Here is a 16,023-nt window from a genome sequence, read left to right on the forward strand (position 1 = left end):
TTTTTTTTTTCATTTTAGTATACCCATGAACTTCAGTAATAAAGCGAAAATATCGAAAACTCATCACTTCAATGAAGAATGGGAACTTGATTGCTTTTTTACAATGGTGAATAATAAATGTTGTTGTTTAATATTCGCTAGAATGCAACTTATACGGAAACACAGTTCTTTCCCCTTTGACTACGTCTATGATAAGTCGATAACGACACGATAAACGATAAAGAGTAGATTTTATATACGGAAAAGTTGGCCACCCCTGATGTAGGGCTTATCCGCTATTTATTTACCCGTAGTAATTAAATGTTGAGATCTACTGCCTTAATTAATTCAGGAAATCTGAGTTTATCATATTTATCCAAAACAAATTTAATTCACTCTAATACACTCTTTTTATTATTATTATTATTTTAAGGAGAGGCTTGTACTCCTCTTGGTGGAGGCCAGGGTACTTGCAGATTGCTTTCTAAGTGTAAGACTGCTGGAGACTTCAAGAACAACCATCCCCCGATTTGCAGCTTCAATGGGACGGATTGGGAACCGACCATATGTTGCCCGACCAAGCAAGCTCCTGTCTTAGAACCAGGCCGTAAGGTTAAGAAAAGTAAGAACTCTTATATTTCTGTTTTATGTCTGAGTACTAGTAGCAGGTGACTGCAATTGATAAATCAGTTAAAGTAAAAAGACTCAACATTAAACCTTAAACCTATTAAATATACTTATTTTCGATTCACGATCCAAAGAATAATAAATTTCTAATCAATATTGCACGTGTCCTCTTTTTTGAGGTTAATTTCACAAAGTTTATATTTGTGCATATAATTGAATATTTTGCATTATTCAGTTCTAATTAGATGATTTAGATTTTAATACTACTAACTTGAAAAATAGATCCAAATTTTCAAAATTATACAAATATAGGTAGTTATGTATATATAGGTATGTAAATAATTATTATTATTTATTTAAAGTATGGAATGGTTAACTATTGGGAACAAACTGATTGTTTTTATTGATTTTTTTTACAGTTTGTGCAGAGTTGAATAATAAAACACAGCGTATATTTCCACCTTTTCGAATTATCAAAATTGATGGATTTGAACCACCGGAAGAGGTAAAATTTTTAAACACATAGATTTAGAAATAAACAAAACTATGAAATTCACAATCAATTACTTGTGAATTACTAATGAATATATGTTGTTTATATAAACTTACGATTATGTAAAATAAGATAATTTAATTATTTTTCGGATATTAATATTAAAAAATCAATCATTAATATTATTTTGTTTATAAGTATTTAAATTAAATGTGTAATCGAATTAGGAATATAAGGTGAATACATTCATCTACTTAGTTTATTTATTGCTAACTTAATCTTGAGCATTTATTATTAGTTTTAGATTTATGATTTTGTTTTATCAAGATAACGCTGGATAAAATAGAAGATTTAAAATTTTCCAAGAGAACCCTAAAAAATTGAAAATTGGCAGAATTTAATCATTTCAATCTTAGAGAAAAATTGTAAGGATTGCGTTAAAGCATTAAGATGAGTATTAACGTCATCATGAAATTTCTGGAATTAGGATTGAATGAAGTCTGAGACATGAGATTTTAAAATAATCATGTCGGCTGAATTTTAAAAGTTCAAATGTCGAATTGACTTTTAAATGGGTCGGTACTGATGCACATTTATACTTTCTCTAAACAACGACCCAACTAATGCATCACAAACACTACAGGCACACATAGCATCTATTGAAGAATGGTGTCAAAACTGGAGAATAAAAATAAATCCTAACAAATCCCACCAGATCACCTTTACTCTCCGTCGTAAGCCTCTGCCATCCTGCCCTACAGTAAACTTTCTAAATACTCCACTAACGCCTGTTGAACAGATTCGATACTTAGGACTCCATCTTGACAAGAGACTTACTTGGAATCCACACACAAGACTGAAACGACAAGAAACTGCTCGTAGATTCCGATTGCTACAACACTTACTTGACAAACGCTCAAAACTTCCCATTCACTACAAAAAATTAGTATACACTACAATAACCAGACCAATTTGGACATATGGAATTGAGCTCTGGGGCTCCACCAAACCATCAAATTCTTCCCGCATCCAATCGTTACAATCCAAAATCCTACGTAAAATCCTTGATGCTCCTTATTACGTCACAAATAAAATCATTCATAAAGACCTTAACATCCCATTCGTTGCAGATTTGACCCAAACCAGATATGCGTCTTTTTATTCCAAACTCCTTAACCATCCTAACCCATTAATTCTTAATCTTTCATCCTTAACAATCCCTGATAATCCTCCGAGGCGTCTGAAAAGAAGATCGCCACGAGACTTTCTAGTATAAATTAATGTTTGAAGTACCACCAATGGGTGGTTCCTTCCCAAGATTTTCAAGTGTATATATGAAACATACTAAATATTTACTTATTGTATTATTTTGTACAGTTGTAAATTACAATAAATAAATAATTAAAAAAAAATACTTACTTCAAATTAAATGAACATGAGTGTTCGAATATTTTGAATAATACTTCACAGCAGAATTCTGCTAATTTTTTTTTTTTTTTTTAAGTTTATGGAGTAAAGTGTTAGCTTACAAAGAAACTATCGAAGTAAGCAATTGTCATTCAGAGCCCATTTTCATCTCAAATTTCTTTAAATTTTATCGACTTCAAGATAAATTATTCTCTTAGGCGCCTTAGTTTTGAAGTTATTTTGCAACGATTGAAAAAAAGTACGGTGGTTTTTCATACGATCCAAAAAATGTTTCTTATTTATACAAAAAGAAAACTTTGTAATAAAATAAGATATCGATTATTGTCATATCATACTTTCAAGCTTATTCACATTTATTAGATTTAAAAGTGTAAATTTAATAAATAATTGTACAAGATATTAATAGGTTGTGATGATTAATTACGTAAAACAAAATATATTTTAATTATGTTTCAGGTCAAGCCTACCCCTCCTGGTCCGGTAAGTTTTTTATTTATGGCGATGTCTTTCTTTCTGGTCTCTGTTGATGTTCTTATGCACAGTTAATTAACTAAATCTATTACACTATTACTTATATAAACATCTTTTGAGAATTCAGTTATAGTCAGCCTTAGGGAGAATTTATAATTGACCCCGATTATGATTATGAGTGTTTATCAGCACAATTTTTTTTTTAGCGCAGAAATTTCAGTTACTGCCTTTCACACTAAAGTAAAGTATGTTTTCTTTAAATAGCTTACAATACACAATATTGGAGTCACCTGCGACCAACACCTTTCCTGAAATAATCATATATCCTAGATCTCAATCAAGTCCATAAGTGTACTTAAACAATTCCAAAGATTCCATTATTTCATCCCTCAGAATACCTGTCAGCATCCTCTTTCATTTTCCCTCATTTCGACTACGGTTCCTTGGTCTACTGAAAGCTATTTGCTGATCCAGAAATGAGACTGAAGAGATTTATGAATCGTAAGATTTGTCTTTAGTTTTCCCAGTTACTCTTATGTCTCCACTTGGTATACCAAGTTGAATGGCTCTACTCAATCTATACTTCCTTGATGTTTTTATATTTCAAGTCTATAGAAACAAAAAAACCTATATTCCCGATCTCCTTTCTCTCGTTCATCCATTTATTCTTTAAACACCAAATCCCAATAGCCATCCCATAGAACCGCATCCTTCGCCGGATCCTTCGTCAACCATCTCCTTCTGGTATTCTCTTCCCAATCTCCATGCACCAATCCGGTCTTTCCTTTGAACAAATCCTATTCCTTCACTTAATACATAGCCAACACAGCATACTAAATTTTTTTTAATATTCGCCGGACGATTAATCATAATGTGTGAACCATGTCCCTATGAGCAAAGACATTAGTTCTAGCATTAATTTTTTCATTAATTTATTCATATTAGTAAAAATGATTTTTGTATAATACCATCAAACTATAGGAGCTCAGAGTTTTTTTAAGGATTGGTCCTTTAGTTTTTCCCATAATTTCGGATTTAGTCAGTAAAGTAGAATCACTTGGTCACGTACAATTTGTGAAATTATTTATTAATTAGTAGAAATAAGTGTAATGAATTGGCAACATGGCAATGCAATTCTGACGATTGTGTTGATTAACCCAGCGTATTAATGTATATAATGCGCATATAAAATATTTTTAATATGAGACTTTCCTAATTGAAAAAATCTAATTGAAATAACAGTGCTTAAATAAAGTATTTTAATAACGATTTTTACTAAACTCTTCCTCTAAAAGTACATTTAATTTTGTTTATTTTAAGTAATTTTTGTAAAAATTTTTTATTGATAAACAATCTGCCATATGTTCGGCAATAAATAATAGTGATAACGGATTACATTCATACTAAAATAAAACATAAGCATATAAGCGTACGTAACATAGAATAAGCTTTAAATATAACACAGTAACTAATAATAAAATAAATAAATAAAATAAAGTAAAAATATAACAGTATAAAACATAAGCATAACAAAATAACATTAGCATAAAAATAAATAAACAAATGAAAAAAATAAATAAATAGAAAAAAAAATAGAAAATAAATAATAGCTCTCTCTAAATATTTACAAACGGAAGGACAAAGAAATAATTGAACTATGTATAAGAAATAATAAATAAAATAGAATAATAATAAAAATAAATAAATAAAATAGAATAATAATAAAAATAAAATAATCTCCAGTCACATTCACACTGTTATATATAATATTTTCACTATCGACATGAGGATCCTTGAGCCCACTATATCCCCTACGTATGAGAGATAGAGCAGAGCTCTCTGAGATCCCAGCGCATCCCTCTTACCGCTAGATTTGAAGTATTTAACCATTTAACATTTTTATTAGTATTGAAAAACAGATAAGTATAAAATATGAAAGGATTTTCGATAATTAACGTAAAGAGACAAAAAAATAAATATTTAGTTCTAATATGAACTTATTATATACCATTCAAAAGCCAAAGATTATTGAAAATGTAATATTTAACATTGCAAGTCGAAGTAAACAGTGGTGAATGACGAAAGCCAGTTCAATTTTCCTATATCTGAGCCCTTCAGTTTACAACATGTCGTTGCACAGATATTTAAGATAGTAACATCTTGTTAATTGATGCGCCTATAAATTTATGCCATGATATGAAATTGGTGTTGGGCATACATAACATACACCCCTTCGTAATAAAGCTCAGCAGCCAGAAACGGCTAGGAAGAGGGAAAAAATGAATAACTCAATAAACAATCACACATATAATTTTACATATAATCAAAATATAATGTTTCTTAAAATGCAGGGATATAAATCTAGGTATCATTTATTTCAACTGTGTTTCAGCAATACGGTTATGGTGGAACAGTGGTGCCTGCTAGGGAACATCCCTATATGGTAAGGCTTAAAAATAGTTTTATTATTGTTTATTGTTTATAACAGATGATAAGCTATTTTATTGTTTTATTTTATGTTTGAAATGTAATGTATTTTGTGATTTTGACCTAAAAATTAAAAAAAAAAAAATTAAACGGGAAACATATTTTTAGAATGAACGAAATAGCGTTAAGATTGAAATTATCTTACAACATTAAAAAAAAAAAAAAAAAATGCTTTAATTAAGAAACATTTTTGAAGTAAAAAAAAAATAATGGTGTGCTCCAAAACGATGTTTGAGAATGCATATTTCTAGAATAAAGCCTTAAATTGTTTTAAGCATTCGAAGACACACTCGACTAACCCATGAATATTTACTGTCATGAACATGTAGACAGTGTAACGAACCACTAACTGCTAAACAGTTACTGGCAGACTATAGGGATTTAATAGTATCCGGATTATTAAATAATGTGGCTACTTCACGGAACGATAAAAGCCCTCAAATTTACCTTAAGAAATCAAATGTACAATTTTTACTTATTTACATCTTTATTATATCAATTAATGTTATTGGATACTTTTCTTTTATTTATATATATTTTTAATATGACCTATTACTATAATATCAGCTGATATATTCTAGTAAAGATATAATGATTCTGGGAATGTTCCCAAGCGGTCAATCTGCATGTAGAGACAAACATCACCACCGCAGTCGATTGCCATCCATTTATTACAACAAAACAAAAAGTATTCAAATTGTATTCTTGATTTTAATGGGTTACTAAATTTTACAGAATAAATGGCAGTAGATTATTTTTCAAAGGAATTTTCTCTCCGTAAACCTTATCATCCTTTAAAATTCATCAACACCGATGATTTAAGTCTTCATTTTGAAGATTCTCTTTAGCACTAATGGCGAAAATTCCTCTTTAATTTAAAAATAAAATTACATATACATGACAAAATCAATATCGGCTGTCATAAAATTAATATTTTTTAAGCCACAAAGAGACCAAAATTTATGGAAACCCAGTCTTGTTGCACATTTACAGAATAAGGAGAACCATAATTAACTATTTCAACTTTATCATCATTATCTTTTTCTTGATGCAGTGATCAATTCTTTTATATATCAATACAAAGATAAAAAGGAATCCATGGAAAGGTGCACAGAATATTTACAAAATACACAACGACGAAGAACGAGTACATATCAAGCATTTCAAATCAATTCTCTTACAACTTAAATAAGACTTAAAAGCCAAATTTTAATCTCCAAATCTCTATTTATAATGGAGAAAAATGGTAGGGGAACAAATGAGGGCTAAGGGATTAAGTTTTTTTTTTCTTTTTAATAATTTATTTATTGTTATTTACAACTGTATAAAAATATATAAGTTATAATACGGCAAGGCGTATTGTCCGCCTTAATACTCCCTACCCATGTAAATAAACACCAGAATGTATATAAGGAGCATTAAGAGAGCAAATAAAACAGTGTTATTCCTGTAGTAATTGCGTACCGTTATTCTGCCCAATTTCCTACTTTTTTTTAATATTATTCCTCCGACAACGCATAAGTTATATACATCTAATTATCTCTATCTCTTTATTTTTAGTACCCTCGAAATCTATTGGTAGAATTCCAATAACATTTCTAGAGGAGAACATCTCGAGGCCATCTTCTTTTCAGACGCCTAGGAGGATTATTAGGCAATGAAGGAGCCAAGTTAGAAACAAGAGGATTTGGGTGGTTGGAAGTTTATCATGGAAGGAATGTTATCTGGTTCTGGCCAAATCTGCAACATATGGGACATTGAGCTCCTGAATGATGACTTGATTTGTGACAAAGTAGCATTAAGGATTTTAGGATGGATTCTGGACTGTTTGGATTGGATTCGGGAGGAATTTGATGGTTTAGTGGAGACCCAAAGCTCAACTCCGTATGTCCAGTTAGGCCTTATAATAGTCATATAGATCAGTCTTTTGTAATGGATTGGCAATTAAGACCTTTTGTCTAGTAAATGTTGTAATAGTCGGAATCGACGAGCATTTTCCTGTCTTTTCAGTCTTGTATGAGGATTTCATGTCAGTCATTTGTCGAGACGTAGTCCTAAGTAACGGATCTCTTCGACAGGAAAAGAGGTGAAGTTAATTTTCTTCTTAAAACCGAGAACTATAGATACCACATATTCTCTACATACTCTCTTGCTATAATATTCTTATTTATCATTGAATTGTCTTTCCAATGAAGTCGTGTTAACTAGTTTACTAGAATGTGCTAATTAGGTGACATTTGTTCAGTTCAGGTTGTTCATAACACAGGAAAAAAAGACGATCCTTAAACCTCCTGGGACCTACGGCCCTATACCACTTTTGAAATATTTGCTTGTTTAACACGGGAAAAGGAGACTTAAGATAGTTTAATCGTGCAATACTAAAAATGAGCCTGAAATTGAAAAACGGGGGGAAACCCTCCACTCCAAACCTCTGTTGTAGCCTTATTTATATGACTTTTCAAATATACAATAATAGTGAGTAGGTTGGTCCTAAACCTAAACATCGGGTGTTTTTTATTTTATTTCAAAAACACTTTTTATGTTCTGTCACTTATCTTTATGGCTTGGCATGATGTAGGCCTGGTGTTCTACCCGTTCAGGAATACTCAACCATCCATACCCAGGGTAAGTGCTCCCTTAACCCTTATTGCTACCGCCTCCTTACTAATACCGGCCTCCAGAGGCAAACAGACCGCTTTTACCTGATATTTATGAGCTGGAAAATATCAATAATGAATATCCACAAGCCCTATTCAATTAAATATGGTTTAGTTACATAGCAAGTAATGTAATTAAATGTATAAATATACATAATTTCTTATCGATTGCAATAATGATATATTATTAGTAACCTATAGATTGTATTAATGCAATATTACAATGGTATAATAACATCTTATGATATTCTACGAATTATACAGAGTTTAAATTGCTTGCAAATTCGTCCTCTTATGATAACTTTTACTGATATCAACATCCATTTTAGTTTTAATGTCATCTTCTATAATATATTGATCAATATTTACCGAATTTTCTTTTCCGTTTTACATATTTACCCTAAAATGTTAGTTTGAGTAAAAAATCAGATTAAAAATGGATACTCCCTACTTAAAATCTTCATTTTAAAATTTAAAAATCCTTTAAATTAGTAAATGTCGGCAAATAAAATAATACACAATACATAACTAAACTTTATTGTCTTGTAAACCAGACATTAAATGATTGTTCAGCTTTTTTTCCATTGTCGGAAAGGAATATTTAAATAAACATTTTATTTTTATTTTAAATAGTTATTTGTTTTGCTTGAAAATACCAATAAACAAATCTATTACTGAATTTGATTTGAATTATATAAATACTTCATTACGCAATATTTTAAACACGCAGGCTTTGATTGGTTTCTGTGGTAGTAAGAAGAAGAATTGTGATGACAGAGAGGTGATGTGGGGATGTGGTGGTTCTCTCATCACTCCTAGATATGTCTTGAGTGCAGCTCACTGTGCCTATCCATTCAGTTTGTGAGTATCTTCAATTTTTTAAAACTATTATGCTTCTATACTTTTGTAGAATCTAATATTTTAGTTTATTTATAGCGTGAATATATTGCGATAATAATTATTTCTCTTTTCGTTCTGTTAACCGTAAAAAAAAAAAAAAAAAATACGCTGAGTACGAAAGTGGTATCTATAGTTTATAAACCACAGTATTTTATTTCATAAATTTAGATTACATAAATACCCTACATCATGACCTTAATTTCCTGTGTATCTCATACATTTCCATATTTCATTAGAAACTTACTCATCACCCAAATCCTCAGCACAATCCCATATCACCACACTGTTTGAAAGGATGCGCCGAGATTTAGTACTCCTGCATTCACCTTAATAAGTTCACAAGCTCGGTTCCGAATTCCTTATGCTGAATGTAAATATTTTAAAGAGGAATAGATTTAAGATAATATGGTGTGGTATCTATAAATATGGTGTATATGTGAGCTCTATTACCTGCCTATTCGCGTTCGGATATGTTACTTGGATTTCAAGTTTATCTAATTTAGATTTAGTTTATACGCTGCTTTATTTTTAATTATTTTTTGTTTTTGTTTTTTTACATCAAATTAAATTCATTACTATTTCATTACAGAGGCCCTGCCAAATGGGCCAGGTTAGGAGACTTGGATATAAGTTCTACAAAAGATGACGCAATGCCCGTGAACAAGAGCATTATCGAAATAACCGTTCACCCAAAATATCAAGACACCCAGATCTATCATGATATCGCACTCTTCAAATTGGATAGTAAAGTTGTGTTCAGCGGCTATGTGTTACCGGTTTGCCTCCAAGCCGATAAACACATTGACCAGAAGAAAGCCAACTTCACCGGATGGGGGAGGACTGGTTTTGGTAAGTATTAACTTGATTATACGTCAACATTTTTGATTTTCAAATCTTATTATACATATATTTGCGAATCAATGTGTATTATTATTATTGCACTAACTAAAGAGATGGGGAACACTTCCTAACCTCCTAGGAACACTCAGGTTAAATTATTATAATAATAATTTAATAATAATAATATATAAATTAAAAGGTTTCAGGTTTAATTATTGCCTAATTCAAGTATTGTAACGGTTCGAATCCGACCTGGGGCTTTGAGTTTTTTCATTGTATGGCGGTCCTACAAAATGAAAAACTTTGACCCCCAACCATGGTAAGGCAGTATAGGACTCCAATGGGGATTCTTGGCCGAAAAAAACAAACTTTCTACCTATCTAGCTAAATCTGGTTCAATATTGGTGAGTTGCTGCTTTAAATCTCCGCATTTGTTGATTTTCAAACGGCTTCATAGTTTTGTCAAATTGTTTGTTACCACACTAAAGCCATTTTGGACTAGGTATGATGATGGAAAAGCGATAAGGCATTTACCAGCAATGTTCCACAATGCAGGATGCACTGTTTCAATGTTGAGCATGTTCGGGTTGCAAACTTCTGATACCATTGGGTGAACTTCTGCTTAAGCTCCTCGTACAGACGCTCGACAACACAGGCTGATGGTGATAAACTCTACTTGCATTATAACATTGGCTTCTTACATGGCTGTGATGTCGTACGGATTTATTATCCATTGAGGAATTTGTAAATTTAAGAGTTCCTCAAACCTCTCAGTAAAATACTTGTTTAATGGGTCCAAGTAAGTGACATGATGAAATAACGTCGTCTTGAAGCATTTCTGGTAATTTTGACGAATGCGGTAACTGTGAATATTCTTTCTGCTTAAATTTTGCTTATAGATGATAAGTTTACCCACATAGGCTCATTGTCACCCCGCAGCTGCAAATTAACTTTGCCAAACATTCGAAAGATAACAGTCAAGTAATAAATCTGTTTTTCAATTGTTCAGATTTTCTTTCAAATACGGATCTTTTTCTTGTAAAAAATTCTAACACTGATTCAAAAATAGCTGAAAATCTTTCTAGCCAAGACTCTTCTAATAGCACGCGAACTTCAGTGTGAAGGAGTAACCGAGTAAAGGCTTCGTCGTTTTCCTCACATTGCTGAGCAAATAATCGAGAGTACAAAGAATTGTTTCGAATCTTGTTGACAGCATTTATTACAGATTGTAAAAACTGGTGCAATCTAGGACTCAGTTTTTTAGCAACTAAATGCTGTCTGTGAATGAACAGTACCTCAGGCAGTTGCCGCCTTAAAAGAGCTATAAAACCACAAAGAGGACCAACCACATATGCACCATTAGTGGTTGCAGAAACAATGTTCTTCCACGGAATAGCTAGTAAAAAACGTTCCATGCCCTGAAAAATCGATTCCCCTCTGATATCAGTTTCTAAATATGTAGCATAAAGCAGTTCTTGACACATATTTTCATCTTTAATATATCCATCATATTCTAACACATAGTACAGGAGTCCTAGAGGAGAAAAAAGGCAGTTATTTCACCCCATTTTTTGATTACTTAATTGAAAACTATGTATGATTACTAGTCAAGTTGATCAGTCTGCCACGTATAGGTAGGAGGAATAAAAAATTGCAGCTGTTTCTAAACGTTAAAAATAATTAACTTCTTATTCGGAGCTCTATATCTTTAAACTAATACTAACAATAGAAAATATAAGAGAGCATAATTTGAAGTAAAGTAAATTTTTTAAAATGTAATCCCTGATAGAACTATTTATGTTCAATAGTCCTCGAGAAATAACTTTTTAAAAAGCAACATTTCATAAAAATGTTCTATAGGACATACTAAAAGATCAGTAGTTAGTGAATTTATTTTGAAAAATATATATCTCAGAAACCATTTGATGTACAGATGTGTATTAGCACTCAAATCAAAGTTAGTTTGATGGGCTATAAAGCAGTTTATTTTCATAGGAGTAGTAGTTTTCATGAAATTTGCTAAAATAAATTGATTTATAGTTGTTCGGACAAATATTCATTTGCTAAATTTATATTAATATGTGAATATCATAAAAACTCCTACCCCTAAGAAGATAAGCGTCATAAACTTATTGTAAGTTAAATTACCTTTATTTTGAGTGTTGGCAGACATATGTGCGCCTTATGGGTCTAGAGATATATTTTTCCAAAAACTCACATTTTGTGAGTTTATTTGTCATATATAAAAATTACAACCTCTACAAAGATAAACATTATTAACTATTTTATAGTTAGTTGAACTAGCTATAATTTGAAAGCAGACAGACATCAGTACATCCATTAGTTTCTGAAATAAATTTTTTCATAACTATATTTACTGCTATATCTTGAGAACTATTGGACATAAATAGCTCTATTAGGGTTAATATTTCAGAAAATTTACTCTTCTTTAAATAATGTTCTTTTGGATTTTCTAGTGTTGTTGGTAGTTTTAAATATATATAATTCGGAATGAAAAATTAATGTATTTTTAAGGTTTTGAAACAGCCGCCATTTTTTATTACCCCTACCTATACATGGCATACTCATCAGTTTTGACTAGTAATTACTACCATTTTTTCTTCTGGGCACTAATAATAAGAGATTCATTAATGTTGACTCGTCCGATTGGAGAGAAAATCTGTTGGTTTGTAGGATATTTCATAAAATGTTTTTCACGTCGTGTCCCGTCTCGTCAATTCGTCACTGAATGGTGTTATTGCTCAAAGGAATTCTCTTTATGATATCATATGCGGGCTTGTGCAATAGATTGCTGAGGACCTCCACAATAAGCTGCTCTCCAATTGTGTGGGGTTTCCCCGACTTCCCTATTAGTAAAGATTTATTATAGTACGCTCGTAAGCCATCAACGTCTTGCATAGATGATTACACAAACATCAATCTTATGGATGGCTTTTTCTCTAAGTGCTTGAAAGAATGGCAAGGGCTTACTTTTTTGTCTGTATGTGCTCCATTTTGGAAGGCTGCATGACAACGGACTACTTTTTCACATATGAAATACATCGACATGTGTTGATTTGATAGAGATGGAATAAATTTAATCTTCAAGTAGTCCAAACTGAGAAATCGGTACTAAAGCTGATATTATTAACATTATAAACAGCTTTTGCAATCTATACCTTTACATATCAGGTAAAACATTGTTTATTCACTAATTGAACATACTTATGATAATAGAAGCTATCAATTTCTGATCACCTTAGCCTGTCTTCACACTAGTGATTAGATAATTGAGGACGCCTTCTATATGAGTTACATTTTGTTATGTGTTGGTCTTTTCAAGCAGTTCTAAGGCTGAACAGGGGTTCTACGACAGAATTTTATTTATTTTTTATATATTTGTATTTATATTGATATTTCTATTATGCATCACTATCAATTCCTGATGGGAACCGACTGGAAATGTATGAACATATGGCATGTAAATGTATATAATATTTTATGGCAAACAACCTATCTAAATAATTTCCCTAAGTTATTGTAACATAATATATTTTTTCCTGAAGTGTTTTGTTCCTTTTTGTACTTCATACACCTATGTATAAATTTTACCACTCCCTAATGTTTCCTACGTTTAAATAGTAACAATATTTTATTGAATATAAAGATATTCAATTGGCATTCAATTATAGTAATAGTTTCGGAGGACTCAATATAAATTAATTAATTAATTAATTGACTTATTCTTTTGGATAACAGATACATAGCAATATTAAGAATTGAGAAATACCAGCTAGGATCTTTGTTATTCACATTGACTCCAAGTTTATCAATTCTAAAATTGCCATTCAAAATGGTGCTGAAAGGTCTATTTGTCTTGATGCGCCTGTCAGCTTTGGCGATAGCGGCGATTGTTCTCCGGCCGGCGGGCCTATCGGTGGATCTTCCTCCTCTGCCTCTAATGTGCTTCCTGCATCCAACGTCCCTCCATGTCATCCTGGACTTCTGCACCATCTCCGGTTGACTTGGAACTGCCTTTCTGGTCTCACTCCTGTCTGCACTAACTATGCTCTGTCTCCACTACCACTGTCCTCGTTACTGTACTGCCACCTCATTTATCCATTCCTGTCTCCCCTTCCTCTCATTCGCCCTGGTTCCGTTCCTTGTCTTCTAATTAGCTCTACCCCCTTTACTTACGGTCCCCGAGGAAACGGGAGGTAGGGCCTGAGGTCAACAGCTCCTAGATCATTGCACGCATCCACCGTTTATTTAGGGTTTCCTACCCTAGGCACTTTCCTCCCAGGACACAGATGTTTAACATTTTTTATTGCCTAAGTCATTGCCTCGGACGGCTTATCTTTTGATCCCAGGCGGTATTTTTTATACATATCAATTCGAATATCATGTTATCTTCTCCAAATTTTTTTTTTCGGGTTGCTAGTTAAAAATAATTAGCTAATGTTATAAAGAAATAATATGAGAATATTTTCCTTAGGTACTTTCCAATGTGTTGACGTATTATTTTATTACTCTTACAGCCGAAGCTACTAGTGATAAACTTCTAGAAGGGGAAGTAGATATTTACAATGACACTGAGTGCAGAAGACTTATGTTTAGCTCCTACAGCCCCAAGTCTTCTCTGGGCCATCAGCCAGACCTCATCATCTGTGCAGGTCTTCCTGATGGAAGCAAGGATGCCTGTCCGGTAATTATTAGTCTTTAGTAACATTTTTGATAAAAATCATGATGCATATTAATAAGCAGAACATATTAAAGATTACTTAGTTAATGATTTATATTATTCACGACTCTGAACGTGTGGGAGGGTGAGAGAGAATGTAAGTATGTTTAAAATAATAATGCGCATGGAAGTAATATGGAATCAAAATTATAAGTGAAAATATAAGAGAACTGCTTACCTGAGATAGACAATAAGGTAAATTGCTTTTATAAATCAATATGATTGTTTTAATAGTATACGTCTATTAATTGTCATACTGTATTATAACGATAACTTTTAATTACTTAATAATGTTTGATAATTAAAATAAATTAAAACTATACTTCCACTTATTATATATTCTATATATGAGTTATCACAATTTTTTTTTAACATATAAAAGCGTTTTCTTACTTTTGATGTAAAATTAATCTTCGCCTTATACTTTATTAAAGTGAGTATCTGAAGTCAACAAAAGATTGTCATATATCTTCCTTTATCGTAAATCCTGCTAAATTTCCTTGAATTGCTGAGTCGACATTAATGTCAATAGAGAGATATTGTACTTATTTCTCAATAACCCCTATTGACAACATAGCATTTAAAAATTTCGTATCGTGTGCCCCCACTAAAGAACCTTGTCTAAATGTAAATGTTATTAGACATTTTATAGCATTAACATAAAATTACAAGTAGTATGACAGCTAAACGTAAACAATTACTGTGAGGTGTGGTTGGAAAACCATATAATTCTTATATATGAGCCCAAACTATATACATTTAACAAAGACAACGGTTAACCAACTTAATAATAAACTGTAATGTCTTCAGGGTGATTCTGGTGGTCCATTGATAATACGAGGAACTTATCAATATCGACACCTCAAGATTCAGGTTGGAATAACTTCATACGGGAATCAATGCGGTCTTCCAGATTCTCCAGGAATTTACACCAGGGTCTCCAACTACATATCCTGGATAGAAGAAATAGCTTTTAAAGATGTAATCGTTTCTGAATAAAAAAAATAATAAACCTTGATTTTTAAATTATCTATTGAAGTGAGCATTTTTATATTTATTTATACTTTTATATTACAAGAAATTTATCTTATATTTGAGTATTATTTCAATCAACCAACTTTATTTCCCAGTGATTAGCTATTTTCTTAAATTTGTGTTAATCCTGGTTTCCCGTTTTACACCACATGTGTGTAAAATCAGTATACCTTGGATTATTTGTTTTCAATCTTTCGTAGTTTCTTAAGTGATATATATATTTTTTTTAAATTTCTCAATACAGCGTTATTACTCGTTGTTTTAAGATACGTTGGTTATTTTAAAAATATTTTATCTTTCGGTATATCATTTTAGTATACATATCGCCGAAACGGATAAAAAAAAAAATTATGACCAACAAAAAA

The 16,023-nt window shown here is 31.6% G+C and overlaps 1 protein-coding gene across 1 annotated transcript in view; it reads left to right on the forward strand.

Moving 5' to 3' along the window:
- LOC106687233 (venom protease) overlaps positions 1-15,721 on the forward strand; it is a 19,677-nt gene extending 3,956 nt beyond the window's left edge. The window contains exons 2-9 of the mRNA XM_014430995.3: positions 413-601; positions 1,026-1,111; positions 2,984-3,007; positions 5,391-5,441; positions 8,873-9,003; positions 9,632-9,891; positions 14,421-14,587; positions 15,434-15,721. Of these exons, the coding sequence (XP_014286481.3) occupies positions 413-601; positions 1,026-1,111; positions 2,984-3,007; positions 5,391-5,441; positions 8,873-9,003; positions 9,632-9,891; positions 14,421-14,587; positions 15,434-15,622 (1,097 nt within the window). The 3' untranslated portion in view covers positions 15,623-15,721. The remainder of the gene's footprint in view (positions 1-412; positions 602-1,025; positions 1,112-2,983; positions 3,008-5,390; positions 5,442-8,872; positions 9,004-9,631; positions 9,892-14,420; positions 14,588-15,433) is intronic.
- Positions 15,722-16,023: the final 302 nt, after the last annotated feature.

Source organism: Halyomorpha halys, unplaced genomic scaffold, assembly GCF_000696795.3.
Source record: "Halyomorpha halys isolate HHAL.00 unplaced genomic scaffold, Hhal_1.1 Scaffold933.1, whole genome shotgun sequence".
NCBI classification, from domain to species: domain Eukaryota; kingdom Metazoa; phylum Arthropoda; class Insecta; order Hemiptera; family Pentatomidae; genus Halyomorpha; species Halyomorpha halys.